This window comes from Penaeus vannamei, chromosome 3, assembly GCF_042767895.1.
Source record: "Penaeus vannamei isolate JL-2024 chromosome 3, ASM4276789v1, whole genome shotgun sequence".
Classification (NCBI taxonomy): Eukaryota; Metazoa; Arthropoda; class Malacostraca; order Decapoda; family Penaeidae; genus Penaeus; species Penaeus vannamei.
In genome coordinates, this window is record NC_091551.1 from 36,414,813 (window position 1) to 36,429,812 (window position 15,000).

At 37.2% G+C, this 15,000-nt stretch overlaps 1 protein-coding gene across 2 annotated transcripts in view; it reads left to right on the forward strand.

Annotated features, from left to right (window-relative positions):
• The window catches only part of Hpr1 (THO complex 1-like protein Hpr1), a 33,359-nt gene that overhangs the window by 7,222 nt on the left and 11,137 nt on the right, over window positions 1–15,000 (forward strand). For both annotated transcript variants that reach the window (XM_070144846.1, XM_027382191.2), the window contains exons 2-7: window positions 2,172–2,277; window positions 7,056–7,248; window positions 8,314–8,490; window positions 10,540–10,670; window positions 11,699–11,836; window positions 12,821–12,960. In XM_070144846.1, coding sequence (XP_070000947.1) covers window positions 2,172–2,277; window positions 7,056–7,248; window positions 8,314–8,490; window positions 10,540–10,670; window positions 11,699–11,836; window positions 12,821–12,960 — 885 coding nt within the window. The remainder of the gene's footprint in view (window positions 1–2,171; window positions 2,278–7,055; window positions 7,249–8,313; window positions 8,491–10,539; window positions 10,671–11,698; window positions 11,837–12,820; window positions 12,961–15,000) is intronic.

Genomic DNA, 15,000 nt, shown 5'->3' on the forward strand with positions numbered 1-15,000 from the left:
ATTTTGTTAGCAAAAGCATGTTCTCATAAATAGAATATTTATCCAAATAGTATAATATGTACTTGATAATTTTAATTAAAATTATTGGTCCGACAGCCATGACCCCAATTGGTGTCTTGTGCATGTGTGGTGAAACAAACAAGATGGCAGTGTCTTGACACAAGAAGATGATAACATGCTCAATTAGGTTAGGGTAGGTTTGTACTTATTATCTGGAAATGACATTTAATTACGCATACGCACATGTTTGCCATACGCCATACCACGAAAATTGTATATGGTTGACGTATGTGTATCCTTAGCGGTTTTAGTATCATACTTTAACTAGATTGTTTTAGGATACAGAGATGTAAAATTTCATAAAACTTAACCAACTGAATGGCATACTTTTTTACACAGTGACTCTGTGCCAGTTGGCATTTGAGAAAGAGAAATAACATAGTGTGACTTCAATAATTTCACATAAGATGCCAACATACTGTAAGAGAAATTAAACTGTCTTTACTTATGTTTAGTATGTTCATGATTGTTTGTTGTTTGTACTGTAAAAAGATAGAATGTCCAGGTTATTGATTTTGCCAAAAGGTGGCTCCGTTTTCAGAGAAATTTGGTTAGTGAAATGCGTGCATAGTTTATCGTTTATTTGTATTATTATTATTATCACTATCATGATCATTTTATTATTGATATTATAAATTTTGGTGACATTGTTGTTCCATGGTATTGTCAAAATAGTAACGATATATCAAAGCTAAACATCCCACAGGGACAGTAAATAGCAACACAGTCCATCTTTTTGTGCAGTGGTAGTGTACACTTGGTAACAGAATGTCAGCATTATGACTTTAGTATCTGATTGTTTTATCATTCACTTTCCAAATTTCTTCATATATCAGTGTCGTTATGGTTCATTTGTGATTCAGTATGAATTACAATATGAATTGTTTTAACATTTGCTAAAAACATCATGATCGATATATGGTTGAAGTCACTGCTTATAGTTGTCAACACATCTATATCAAATCATTTGTGATTGATTACAGTGTATTCTGGTATTGTAAATGCATATATGCATATGCATATTTGTATTTATATTTTCACACAGTCCAGGAGAAGTAAAGATTATGTTTCTTTACCATAAGGGACAGTGTAAGAAGTCTAAGAATATTAGAACATTACTATTAGGAGTATTGGACATGCAGCCTATACTGTTGCTTTGTCAAATATACCTGTCCTGTTGTAAGGTTAGGTAGGGTAATCAAACAAAGAAATTACCTTAATTATAGGAATTTTAGGAGAACAGTATTATCCCAATGTTGACAGGAAAATGTGCGTTCCCTTTGCCAATGGTTGGTTAAATGTTTCTGAACATAGATGGCGTTGCCAATGCTTAGCCACAAAGGAGTCAATTAGTAGATCATGCGACCTCACTTTTCCTCGAAAAGGCAGGAAAACTTTTTTTTTCTCTCTCTCTCTCTCTCTCTCTCTCTCTCTCTCTCTCTCTCTCTCTCTCTCTCTCTCTCTTTTCTCTCTCTCTCTCTCTCTCTCTCTCTCTCTCTTTCTCTCTTTCTCTCTTTCTCTCTTTCTCTCTCTCTCTCTCTCTCTCTCTCTCTCTCTCTCTCTCTCTCTCTCTCTCTCTCTCTCTCTCTCTCTCTCTCTCTCTCTCTCTCTCTCTCTCTCTCTCTCTCTCTCTTTCTCTCTCTCTCTCTAATGCTATCAATATTGACACTGTTAATTTTTTATAATCATTATAATTACTATATTGTTACTGACATTACTAACAGCAGTATTAAATACTAGAAAATATTATCGAAAATCAAGGAAAAGGGTAAATAGGTGAGACAGGTAGTTCACGTAATTGGCTCTTTGTTGACAGTACTTGTGGAGCCATATATATGTAAAAACAATTAAATTCAACACACAGTGGGGCATGGCATGTACGTATATGCCATGCCCGGCGACATGGGGTTAAGGGTATTGCATGTGAGGTCTATACTGTTGCTTTATTGTTTATACTTGGTAAAAAGATGTGGTATTTTCCACTGTCAGATTAGACATTTCTATGCAAGAAAACAAGTCCTGTTGTAAGGTGTGGATGGTAATCAAGTATAGAAGCTACCTAATCCTCCACCATATTTGCTTCTGCTAATGACTAATATTTCTCCTTACAGTGAAACAACAAAACATTGCGTGGAATCTGCAGTCCGCAATTATGTAACAAAGACAGTGATCAATGGCGAGTTGACAGAGATAGACACCATCAAAGCTGTAACATCAGTAAGTGTACTATTTTTCTTGACATTTATATGTTGCCTCTATTTGCATTGTCTAATCCATATGTTTCATGCCAAAATTAACACATTAACCCTGTGGTTAGGCTTCTTATTGCTCAGAGGCTCTTTAACAAGATGGACTGGGTAGCTCAATGTTTTTAATAGAGGGTATTGGTTGTTTACCCATCCCCTTCTCTTATTGTGTCATGTGGTGATATTAAACTTCCTGTGAATAGCAAACCCCATACTTCATTGTGGTCAAAGTCAGCTATGACGTCACTACACTTAATCAGCATTGTCACCAAATTAAGCCATGGCATTACTACATGCTTTCTACAGTGAATGGGTTAAACCTTTTCTTTATAGCTGAAAATAGAAGAGGCTTCCTGTTTTAAAATCAAAGTTCTTTGGGAGGCAAATGTATGTAGTCCTTATCACCACATTTTTAGGTCTGGTTGCCTCTTGAATACAGCTGTTATGGCATGCTGAGACATCACTTAATGCTTGAGGATTTAGCCTGTCTTAGGTGAATTTCCATCTGTGATGTGGCACTTGTTGGTAATGCTGCTACACTGTGTTTGAAATGGCAGATACCCAGGCAAGATACTATTAGATCAAATGAATCAAACCCTGGGTGCCATTAACCCATTGGATCCAGGTGATGTGATCATCTTGGAAAAATTATGGCTGAGGGGCAGGTGATGGGAATATGCAGTCATGGAAAATTTTGGTTGAAGGCTTGGATGAGCAGATTGTAACACTATGAAAAATTTAGCGTAAGGCTGGATAGATCTACCATGAGTGCACAGATATTAGACACAGTGGCCATTTAGGTAGGGACTTTTTATTTCCACTGGTTAGAGGTTGGAATGTACCATTCATGAGCCATGGTAAGAAGAGCATAGAAAAGATTATATCCATGCATAGAATCCTAATCCTGCCTGCCATGACTGGCACCATAGACTGTATTACAGAAAAATTGAATTATACATGAATATCAAAAAGTGACCCAAAGAACTACATGTTACTGATTGTTATTGTCATTGCATAGAGTCATAGATTATCTAAAGAGGGCATATATGTTCTATGCAAGGAATATAGTATTACTATCTTGATACAGCATATCAGAAGAAAATGTGAACCTTGGAAAATCGCAAAATAGCAAAAAATGCTAATGGCAGAAAAGAGATAAGCTTATGAAGGGGAAACAGGGAGTCTTGACATCACACACGTTTTTATGGGCTGGGCTTACAAGCCACACATCCATGAGAGTCAACACTCACACAAGCCTGGATTTTGGGTTATGTGTGGGTAGCAAGTTACGCAGATCCAACAGGTTAGTACTGGATCCTCACCATTCACTTCTATTATTTTTCCCTCCCAATACCATGCTCGTTTTTGATGTGGGGGGCTTAGGAGATGGAGACTGGAGCCCAACATAGGGATTGCCCCTACCTTGGACTTCAGCCCTCGCCTCAACTAATTTTGCTTGGTCTTCTCTTATCCTCCTCTCCTCTTCCATATCTTCTTTATTCCCTTCTGTCCCATTCCTAAGGTGTGAGAGACGTGCTGAAAGGATGAAAGGCTGGCTTTATGTCAGATACAAATGGCACCCAGGAGCCATGGGCATTTCTTTTCCCTATTTTTTTTTCCCTATTTTATTCAGGCATGCCATGGCCAATTAATGAAGACACTTTACCCTTAATAGCAGAATTAAGGCTTGCTCCTTCATCAACTAGCCTATCTGATTTCGATTTTGATGGTTTTCCGACCCCTGCCCCTCCTTTAACCATGGCTCTGACCACTGATACTAATACCATCTCCTCAACATTTACTGACAACTCTATCCATTCTGAACTACCTACCCAGGTTATTACTCAACCTGCAGAATGCACCCCTTCCTCTCTCCGAACATTCTTTTCTCCATCTCCTACTGCACATTCTTCTTCATTATTTACCCCCTCATCCCTTATTACTACTCTTCATCCATATTGTCCTCCTCCCCCATAGAACTACTCCACTCCACACCACCCCATCTTCCTTCTGCCCTTGTCCTTCTAATGCCTCTATCTCTGCAAACCTTTTGAGTACTCTCTTTCGCCTAGCTAAGTGGGATCGATTCTTTGTGATTCCCCTTCCACCCCCTGCTCTGAGAATACCCTTCTTTTTCAGCAGTGCCTCCAAAAACAAGTAGGCAAAGTTGCCTTTCGCAGTCGCTCTGATCATTCACACCTAGTCACAGTTACATCAGAATACCAAGCTTATGAACCATTTACCCTTACTGACCTAACTGGCAAACCCATTCCTGCTGAACCTTACCTCACTCTTAATACTTGTACTGCCCCCCAACTAATTGTCCCATATATGACAAGAATTGGTCAGATTGTGAAAATGACCTACTTACCTGCCTTGCTGATTATGATGCAATAGCAGTACAGTGTTACATTGTTCCTTCCAGAGGCTACCATAAGTCCCATGTTAATATTACCAAGATTAGCTGCCGTAGACATGACCTCCCCCATGAAGTTTATATTTGTGGATTGTCCTACCATGTCCGACCATACCAACCCCTTCCCCATCAATGTTAGAAATATTGTCGTTTTGGCCACCTTGCCAAACACTGTTGCTCCATAGCCTGCTGCCTTCTATATGCCCAACCTGGTCATGACCGTTCAAATTGCCCGGCTCAGTCATGTATATATGCTAACTGTAGTGACTCCCATAGCATATTTTATAGGAGCTGCCCTGCCTATAAGCTCAAATGTAAGGTAGCAGGTCTCAGATTCAAACTAGGCCTCACTCTACTTGAGGCTAGACAGGAAGCATGACAACAAGGTTTTTCTCTCTCTACCTATTATAAAACTGTCCTTTGCTCTGTAACCCCTCACCCCACCCCACCCCACCCCATCCCATGCCACCCACCCACCCATCTCCACAAGATGTTTCTGCATCTCCCCCAGTATCTCTTCCCTCTACCCTGAACCATCCTACAAGCATATATGTTCTGTGCAAGGAATATAGTATTACCACCTTGTTACAGCATATCAGAAGAAAATATAGACCTTGGAATCTTGACTCTCCCTATCCCCCAGTCAAATCCATTTTCCATTCCAAATCCAGATACTCAAATCTCTACTACTTCTCCGATACTTACCCTTCCTTCCCCTCAGTTTACGCATCACACCACACAACCTAAATGTTCTACTCCATCTTCTCCTTCCACTCACTCTCCTACACCCTCTGTTTCCTCTGCTCCTTGAACATATATCCCGTCTTCTCCTTTGATCCTTTGTTTCTTAGACCTCCCTACCCAAATCCCCTCCAGAAACTCTTGAAGACATCCAAAAATTCCTAGACATGCCCCAAGAAAATGTTCCACTTCAACATCCACAGTCTAATCCCTCTATTTCTTGTCCCAAGTATTTGCTGATATCCATCCTCCTCTCCCACAAGTTCCCCCTATCCCTCTTCCTCCTACCCTTTCCCAACAAAGCTCATCCTCTCCTTCTCTTCTCACAAATTCCTTGTGTCGCAGCAGTGTTCTCCTCCAGATTCCTCCCCTCCTGACACTCTTCCTGATACTTCACCTCCTGCCCCAGTTCCCTTATCTCATACCCCAGATTTTTTCCTGCTACTTCTCCAACAGCTGTCTACCCATATTATCTGTTGATTATTTCATAACAGTTTTTCCTTAAAGCAATGTTACTATAGCTTCCCCAACAACAGATACACCCCATTTCATCCAGTTGCCCTGTACCCTTAACCCTTTCCTTTGTTAACCCATTGGATCCAGTTGCGTTATGGAAATCATAGTGCCGAAAACTTGGGCAGTAGATTTTGTAAGTGGCCAACATCCCAGGCATGCAGTGCATAGGCCAGGTGTGTGCAAACACCCATGAGCGGTGACAAAACTCTGTGCCTCCCCTTTGCAAAGTTATTTTGTGTAAACTTTTAAAGCATTTTTGACATTTTCCAATGTCCATATTTGTCTTTTGATTTGCTTTATCCAGATGGTAATAGCTTATTTTCCTTGCACAGACTCCGTATCATTTCTCTGTATAATAAATAATTCAGTGCAAGAAGAAAAAGTATGGAAAATTTGGTCATATGTGTCAATGACAAATTGGCGTCACCTGGCCTATGGCCATCTTGACCTATGATGGCATATTCACGTTCCCTGGCCCTTGATCCAGATTTTTCCATGACGGGACCATAACATCATCCAGATTGTAGGGATTAATGTCCCATTTAAAACATTTGCACCCTTTCTTTACCTTTTCCCTATCATACAATCCTATAACACTGTAGCCTTTGACATTTAACACTCATTATAGTAATCATTTACCCTTTTCACCTCAATACTTTCCCATAGTGCTATATGACCTTAGATATGTAGGACATTTATTTGTTTCAATCATTAACCATTCTATTATTTTTTTCACAGATGAGATTGGTTCTTTTTAGTTGTGATATGGTCAACTTTATTATTATCATGTACATCTTTACTCATATTGCAGATAGGAGAAAAGAATGGAAATTTAGAAATTAGAGTGAATATTGTTTTACTGTATACACTTTATTTATTTTTACTTGTCAATATAAGTTACAGGATATTTAGGTAAGATTTTTTTCTTTCTTCTTTTTTTTTTTACTTTACAGTGTGTTCTTTGACAGATTCCCCCCTTCCTGAATGATCAAGTATATATCCCTTTTTATATTGTTTATAAGAAGGAGAGGTATCTGTAATAGTAAACACTTTTTAAACAAGGCTTTATATTTCAGATATGCATAGAGCTGGTTAGAAATGAATTATGTCTTCCAACACTTCCTGTTTTGGTCCTCTCTGATTCCTTTGACATGCTGACCATAACTCAGTGTGAAAAACTATTTACATTTGTTGAGAGTAATGTCAGTGTATGGAAGGAAGACACATTCTTCGCTCCATGCAAGACCAGCGTTCTTCGCATGTGTAATGGTTAGTGTTGCATTTTTTAAAATTAATTAATTAAATCAACTAAAAGGTAAGTGTTATTGTGGGTATTGGTATTAACCCACTGCCTCCAGGAGAATATGAGGTTCATTTGGCCTCCATTCCAGGGACTATCCTATGTGCAGCCAACTGGGCTTGCCTCTGGGGAAATAATCAGATGTGGTTGGTGTGTAGCAGTTGCCATGCTGCACCAACAGTGGGATGTGATTTTTTATATCATTTTTATGCAAAATATGATTTTAATGTTTTTGCATATTCAGTGATGCAAATTATGCATGGTTGTTTCTAGATTGAACCTATAGTAGCTTGATTATGTTTATAAGTGTCCATTTGAAGAAATGTGTTATGTTACAGAACAATTTTTTTTTTTTATGGTAAAAATACTAACTCATTTTTGCAGATCTAATTTTTACAAAATGATAGATTGTATGCAGTGATATACAAGGTTGTTGCCACCATAGCTTCAATACTTCCCTTTTGTGTGTCATACTTCAAGACAGTTACACTGGCAGAGTGAGTAGTTGACATGTGGAGACTGACTCGTAAACAAGAGTGAAGGTTACTTACAGGTTCAAATCAACAGCAAGAGAGTGCCATGTTTTGGTACGTGGCATCTTCAAGGCATAGCTAGCAAATAATTTGCCCTCTATACAAAACAGCCAATCATAGCATTACACATCCACTTCTCCCTCAGACAATGCCACAGGGTATGTGGTGTGTGCATGAGGGTCCCTTATAAAGAACAGTATAAAATGTATTGCACACATTATCATAACATGACATGAATGACCCATCACCTGGAGCTTTGCCCGAGTCGGCCATGACGTGAATAACATGTCACCAGGAGCCATGACCGAAGTCAGGCGCGACATGAACCCCACACCATCTTTAGGCTAAGAGTCATTAATAGTATTATGATTATCATTGATATTATTTTGATGTATTTATTTTCTTTTTTGTTATTATTATTTTATTATTAGCATTTGCAATATAAAGTTCATGAAAGTTTGATGCTAAGCAGAATATTTTATTTCTTTTTCCAATTTTCAGATCTACTTCGTAGGCTTTCTCGTTCCCAGAACACAGTATTTTGTGGACGTATCCTTTTGTTCTTAGCTCGATTCTTCCCATTCTCTGAACGGTCCGGACTGAACCTCATCTCTGAATTCAACCTGGAAAATGTCACTACTTTCACAAATGTGGAGACAGAAATGGAAGAAGATGAGGGTATGTAAAACTGCTCTTTGCTGGATCTTTTTCATGCTCTCTCCATCATGAAGTGCATATAAATTTGGGATCTTTGGTTGTATTTGACTCCAGTACACATGCATGGGGCTAAAAAATGTCTGGAACTATATTCTACAATTTCAGTTATGATAATCATCAGAGAATTTCAGTTGTATTACATTTACAGGGCAGATGGGCAAAGAAATCTTTATTTTGCCTTGCCAGTATAAAGTCATGTAAAAATAAGCTAATAGTAGGATAATCTTCAGAATGATAATGGTCATTAATTAGTTGCAATATTTTCTATAATTAGGAAGGTATTTATTCATAATCTACTTTCATGTATGTTAAGTACAGTGTTAGATAAATGTTTGCAAAAAAAATGCACCCATCAGAATCACCAGTTCATGCAAGCACCCTTAGGGGATCCTGTGAGGGTTTTAGATGAGATATTGGCAAATTCACTCACAACAGGTATTTTAAAAAGTAAAAGAAAATGGAAAAGATAAAAGTCTGAGTCTAGAATTGTACCTTAGATGATGTATCAGTGGAAAATAGAAAAACCTGAGCCAAGATTCAGTCATGAAAGCTCTGAAAACTTTGCACAAACAAATGAACCTATCTAAAATGCACAAACTTCCATGTTTTATGAATCTAATGCCCCCTTCCCAATCACTGTATTTGCTGTGGGCCATGTGGTGCAGTGATGACGTTCTTGGGTACCATCTTACTTACCTGTACTCAAATCCTGCACTGCCAGTGGTTAGTAACCCCAGTCTTTCTATGCACCTGGGGTAATTTAGAACCAAATATAAACAGGCAGTCATAATTCAGCTAAAGTCAAATCAACTCTAGATTATTATTATTTCCAAATCCAGTGGTTCTAACTCTGGACTCACTCCCAATCACCATATTTCCCTAGCCAGACCCCAGCCCAATCACCTTATTTCCCCAACTGGGGATTCTGCCCTTGCACCCTCCTGATCACTGTATTTTCCTAGACAGGAGCTCCACCTCCTAGACCCCTTCCCAGTCACCACATTTCCAACCAAACCACTTCATCCATTACAATATTCTATATTTAGATACAAATTGGGTTTACCTTATTGTTGAAGAGAATAGTGGTTTAGAAGTGACAAACTTCTGCAGCTGGAACATGGTTATTGTACTTCACTGAAGTTATTGTTATCCCAGAGACTGAGTCAATTTCTGTAAGAGAGATTGTTTTTGCCAAGATATTGGGAAAGAATTCAGTAAGACAATTAACATTGGAGATAGACTTTATTTCTGAAATAAGCAATGAGTAATTTGACAATAGAACTATCAAATTTGCCTGTAGAAGGCAATGTGTAGATGTAACAAATATTAAGATAAAGTATGAGTGTATATGATGGTATAGAACATGATGATGTGGTATATATTTAATGAATACCTATTTTGGTATAATTTGATAAAGATTAAAATCCAGAAGTACATAGAAAGTACAGTGCATTTCTAAAAGAGTAACAGTAATTGGATATGATGTCATGTGCTATATGTGCCAAGACAGTTTATGTTGGTTTATCACACTGGTAAGTTGTTTGCTTTAAACTTTTCTTATGGCAAGGGAAGGTTGAACTTAGGAAAGGGAGGCAAAGGAAGGTTGGATTTGGGAATGGAAGGCTAGTAGGATTTCCTTGAATTGGTTGGCTTTTAGATTAATTTCAATATCAATGGATGTAGTTTTTTCATTGCCTACAACACTATGGTCCTAGCTTTTCTCCAAGTTGATGCAGTTGTTTTGAGTACTTTAACCCAGTGTTCTCTGAAAAGAATTTGTAAAATCATTTCTTGAATAGAAATTCAGATTTATTTCTCCTTTACCAAGGAATCTGTCTTCATTAGGATTTAGTTATTGGATCCATAATTTTTTTAAGAAGTTGAAATAAGGATTACATATATTTGTAAATATAGAAAACATCTTTATCTTCAATAATTTTTGCAACACTTTAGGTGTACCTTCTGAAAGTATAATTGTTATTCATAATTTTATTTTATATCTCATTGCAGGAACAGACAAAGGAGTTGATGGACGACTCAAATTGGACTATACATTGTATACCAAGTTCTGGTCTTTGCAGGATTTCTTTAGAAATCCTGTGCAGTGCTTCCAAAAAGCACCATGGAAGATGTACACAACGGTATGTGATTTATTTTACTTTCATTTTTAGTTACATAAAGGAAAAGGGTATGGTATAGAAAGGAGCAGATTAGATAATGACATTTTTTTCTGTGTGGTAAAATATTTGAAGCATATAAGATCTAAACAAGCCATTCTATGTAAATGATTATATTGTGGTTATGAAAAATTGGACTACAATGGTTCTATGAAGATTTCTCCATTGGATCCACCAAAATGTGGGCAATAGGCTTGCTAGAGTGGCCAAACTGCTAGGTGTGTGGCTTGTAGGCCTGGCTCTCATGAACACTCATGTGGTGATAATGTTATTTCTTCTTCTGCATAAGCGTATTTAGCTTTTTGCCATTTTTCAATGTCTATATTTGTCATTTAATTGGCTTTATCCAGATGATGATAGACTGTTTTCCTTGCACAGAATATATGCCATCTCTCTAGCTAGTCCATAACTCAGTGCAATAATGATAACAGTACGTAACACATTGTTATTTATTTATTTTGTTATTTATTCTTCTTTTTCAATATTATTATTATTATTATTATTATTTTTTTTTTTTTTTTTTTTTTTTTTTTTTTTTTAATAACATTCAGTTTTCTGTAATACAACCAGGACTGCTAGTTACAGTGGGCAGGAATAGGATCCTGAGCATGGAAATACCAACCTTCTTGGAGCCAGCACTCTTCCAGTCATGGCTTATGGATGGTACATTCCAGACTCGATTTATCAATGAAAAAGCCCTACCATATTGCCTATTTAGTCTAATCACCCACTAAGGGCTTTGTGCACATGTGGCTAGTCATTCTTGTCACATTGACTTGTATCCAAAATTCTCATGATAGCAAGTTGCTGTCATCCTGGCCCTCAGCCAAATTATCCAATAATGGCATGTTCATGTCACCTGCTCCTCAAGTCAAATTTTCCATGAGATGGTCTTGTCATCCAGATCATAAGGGTTAATATTAGAGATTAATTTTAAACAATGGGATGGATTGTAAACAAACTTTAAGTAACATTATATATTTTTTTTACAGTACTGTGGTGATGTATTGGAAGCCTTTAGAAGCTTTAAACTGGACAATGTTCAGAGCAGTGGAACTTCTGCAGCTCGTCTTTCTAGGACATTATCAGAACCTGTACCAACAGAAGGAAGCAATGCTTTGCAGCCCCAAGTAAGAATTTAGTGATAGTGAGATTGATATTTGTTTAAATATGTGTATCTGTTTGCATGGCTTAAGCAGATATTTATTGGCATATAAACTAATATATGATGTGTAAAAAAATTGATTCATCTTTTTAGATTATTGATTGCTTGTACAAAAATACAAGTGTCTTTGGAGTCAGATTTCATGTGTAGTTCTGGAGGTCTCTTTTAACTAAAAATGAAGTTTTTGGTAAAGTCAGGCATTCATTTGTGCATTGGCCAGTTGTCCAGCTTACAGTTATGTATGCAAGATCTCATTTTATCAGTTAAGACAGCTATGATGACATCGCTTTGTCTTAGCTTATTTCTCATGAACCATTACTAATAGGTAAATTGCTAAATTCCTGTTCATCATCATGGAAATCCTACTGAATTGCATACTTTATCATACTTTCCACAAACCATGCTATTAAATATCACCTCTACTATATTATTATCCTTTTACTAGTTATATATTTAGATATTTATAAATTTATATATGTTTTTTTTCCCTATTCATAGTAATCTGTCCTAAATTTCATTGATGAATGAAGACTAACTAATAATTTTTTCCAACCATATTTTCAACTGACACTGTATTTGAGGTATTATGATGAAATACACATTTCCTGATGCATAAAATTGAGCTCTTGAAATGTTTACAAATAATATTTACCTCTGTAGAACTTGAAAATTCAAGTTCTCTCTGTCTCTCTCTCTCTCTCTCTCTCTCTTTCTCTCTCTCTCTCTCTCTCTCTCTCTCTCTCTCTCTCTCTCTCTCTCTCTCTCTCTCTCTCTCTCTCTCTCTCTCTCTCTCTCTCTCTCTCTCTCTCTCTCTCTCTCTCTATCTCTCTCTCTCTCTCTCTTTTCTTTCTTTCTTTTTTTCTGTCTTTCTTTCTTTCTTTCCAGTAGAAGGGTTTGTTGTTCTTAAAGTAAACCAGAAAATATAACTTTTTTTTTTTCTTTGCTTTAGGTGGATCAGTACTTTGCCAAATATTTGACAAACCAGAAACTGCTTGACCTCCAGTTCTCAGATGCCAATTTCCGCCGATATGTGTTGCTCCAGATCTTGATTTTGGCTCAGTACCTCACCTCAGACATCAAGTTTAAGCAGTAAGTTTTGGCATAGTGCTTCTGCACAAAGTTGTTTTGCTAAAGTGAATTATAATGGTATTGGAAAAGAGGGAATAAGTGTAGTATTACATATATATGATTAACCCTTACGATCCGGATGACATTATGTTCCCGTTTTGGAAAAAGTGGGTTGAGGGCTGGTGATGTGAACATGCCGTCATCAGGCAAAATGGCCAGGGGCCAGTGACGCCAACTTACTGTAATGAGCAAAGGCCAGGGTGACGGAAATGACTTGCCATGAGTGCACAAATCTCATAGAGTGTGATTTTGTAGCATTTGCTAATTTAAGTATGTACCCTGGCTCTTTAAAGAGGTATAAATCTCACTGCCACCACCCAATTGATACATTTGGGAACGAGTGTTGATGTAAGAAGGGATGCTGTGTTAAAAGAATTGTGGAATGGAGCGACAGCAGTGTATGAATGTGTGTATGTGTGAAGTGTATTTGTGCAAATGAGCCGAAAGGGGGTAGGCGTGGTTAGAATCCTGAGGAGAGGCATGTACAGATGCTTCATCTATACTCTAGGGTTGTAGATCGTTTGCTCTTTTAGAAAATTAAAGTACATTATGGTTGTATTCAGCCTTCCTTCCTTACAAAAGTCGGGGACTTTAAAAAACTATGATAAAATGAGCTATTTATTCCATAAGAGCAAAAATACAACATAATATAAAATGAAACACAAACACAGTAAAACAAGCACAATAAAACAAATACCAAAACAAAAATACAAGCACCAAAACAGGACAGGGACATAAAGATATAAAACAGTAAACACAAACATTAAAAAATAACAAATAAAATAGAGAACCACCTTTCCTCAAGTATACAGACACTTTAACACTTAGCTCTAGATTGCCGAGACCACCATTCTTGTGCACCACAACCTTGTGAGTCCAATTCTGAACTCTGGAACTTGAACTCGTATTCGTATGCGGGGCCGTGAACTTTCCATTGTCACCTCCGCCCGCGAAACGATTTTGGTTCTCATTGGGTTTATCAATCAAAAAATTTTTCAAAATCATTAAAATATCTCTTGTATATTCATTGAAACAAAATCCTTAAAATTCTATTTATGAAATAGTAAAATGAGAAAAAAAACATGTAATGTATTTTAAAAAAGAAAAATAGTTTATATTGTTCATAAAATGTTCAATAGAAAATGTAAGTGTAAAAGTTTCATAGTTCATATAAAAGTATTAAAGATCATAAGGTTTCTTTCAATAATTCATTTTCTTGGTGGCCTGTTTCTTTGGCGTAGGGCTTATTGTAAAGACAGTATGAGAAATGTTTATCAAGGTATTGAAATAACACAAACACAGTAAAAAAAAAAAAAAAAAAAAAAGGAAAACAAACAACAGAGCCGTGCAGGTGAGTCACTCCAGGTTTTCTATGGCCTGCAGCCTCCTCACCCCCAAGAGATAAAAACAGGTTCTGAGCAATCTAGGAGACAGAGAGATGCGACCTCCGCTGTGGAGTGAGGGTGAATATTGTCCTTCATCTCAAAAGGGACGGGGCCAAAAGACACGTGTAGGGGACCGATAGGGACAGATACAGGCGATCCACTACAGTTTGACTCATTTGGTGCTTGGAAGGGGGCTTTAGCATTATTCCCATCAATAAAAAAATATGGAATGTAAGGTCTGTAAGCCATACTTGGAAGAGCACCAGCTCCAGGGAGGATAACATTTCCATAGCGAGTACCATATTCCTGGCCACTGTGACTGGTGGCGCAGATTGTGTTACGGAAATTTGAAAATGAAAAAAAAAAAAAAAAAAAAAAGATATATGACACATAGGCAAATGTTCCATACTTTTTTTCTTCTTCTTCTTGCACTGAGTTATTAACTATGTAGAGAGATGATATAGAGTCTGTGCAAGGGAAATAACCTATTACCATCTGGATGAAACAAATCAAAAGACAAATATGGACATTGGAAAATGGCAAAAAAGCTAAAAAAAAGTTTACACAAAATAATTTCGCAAAGAAGAGACACGGAGGCTTGTCACAGCTCATGGGT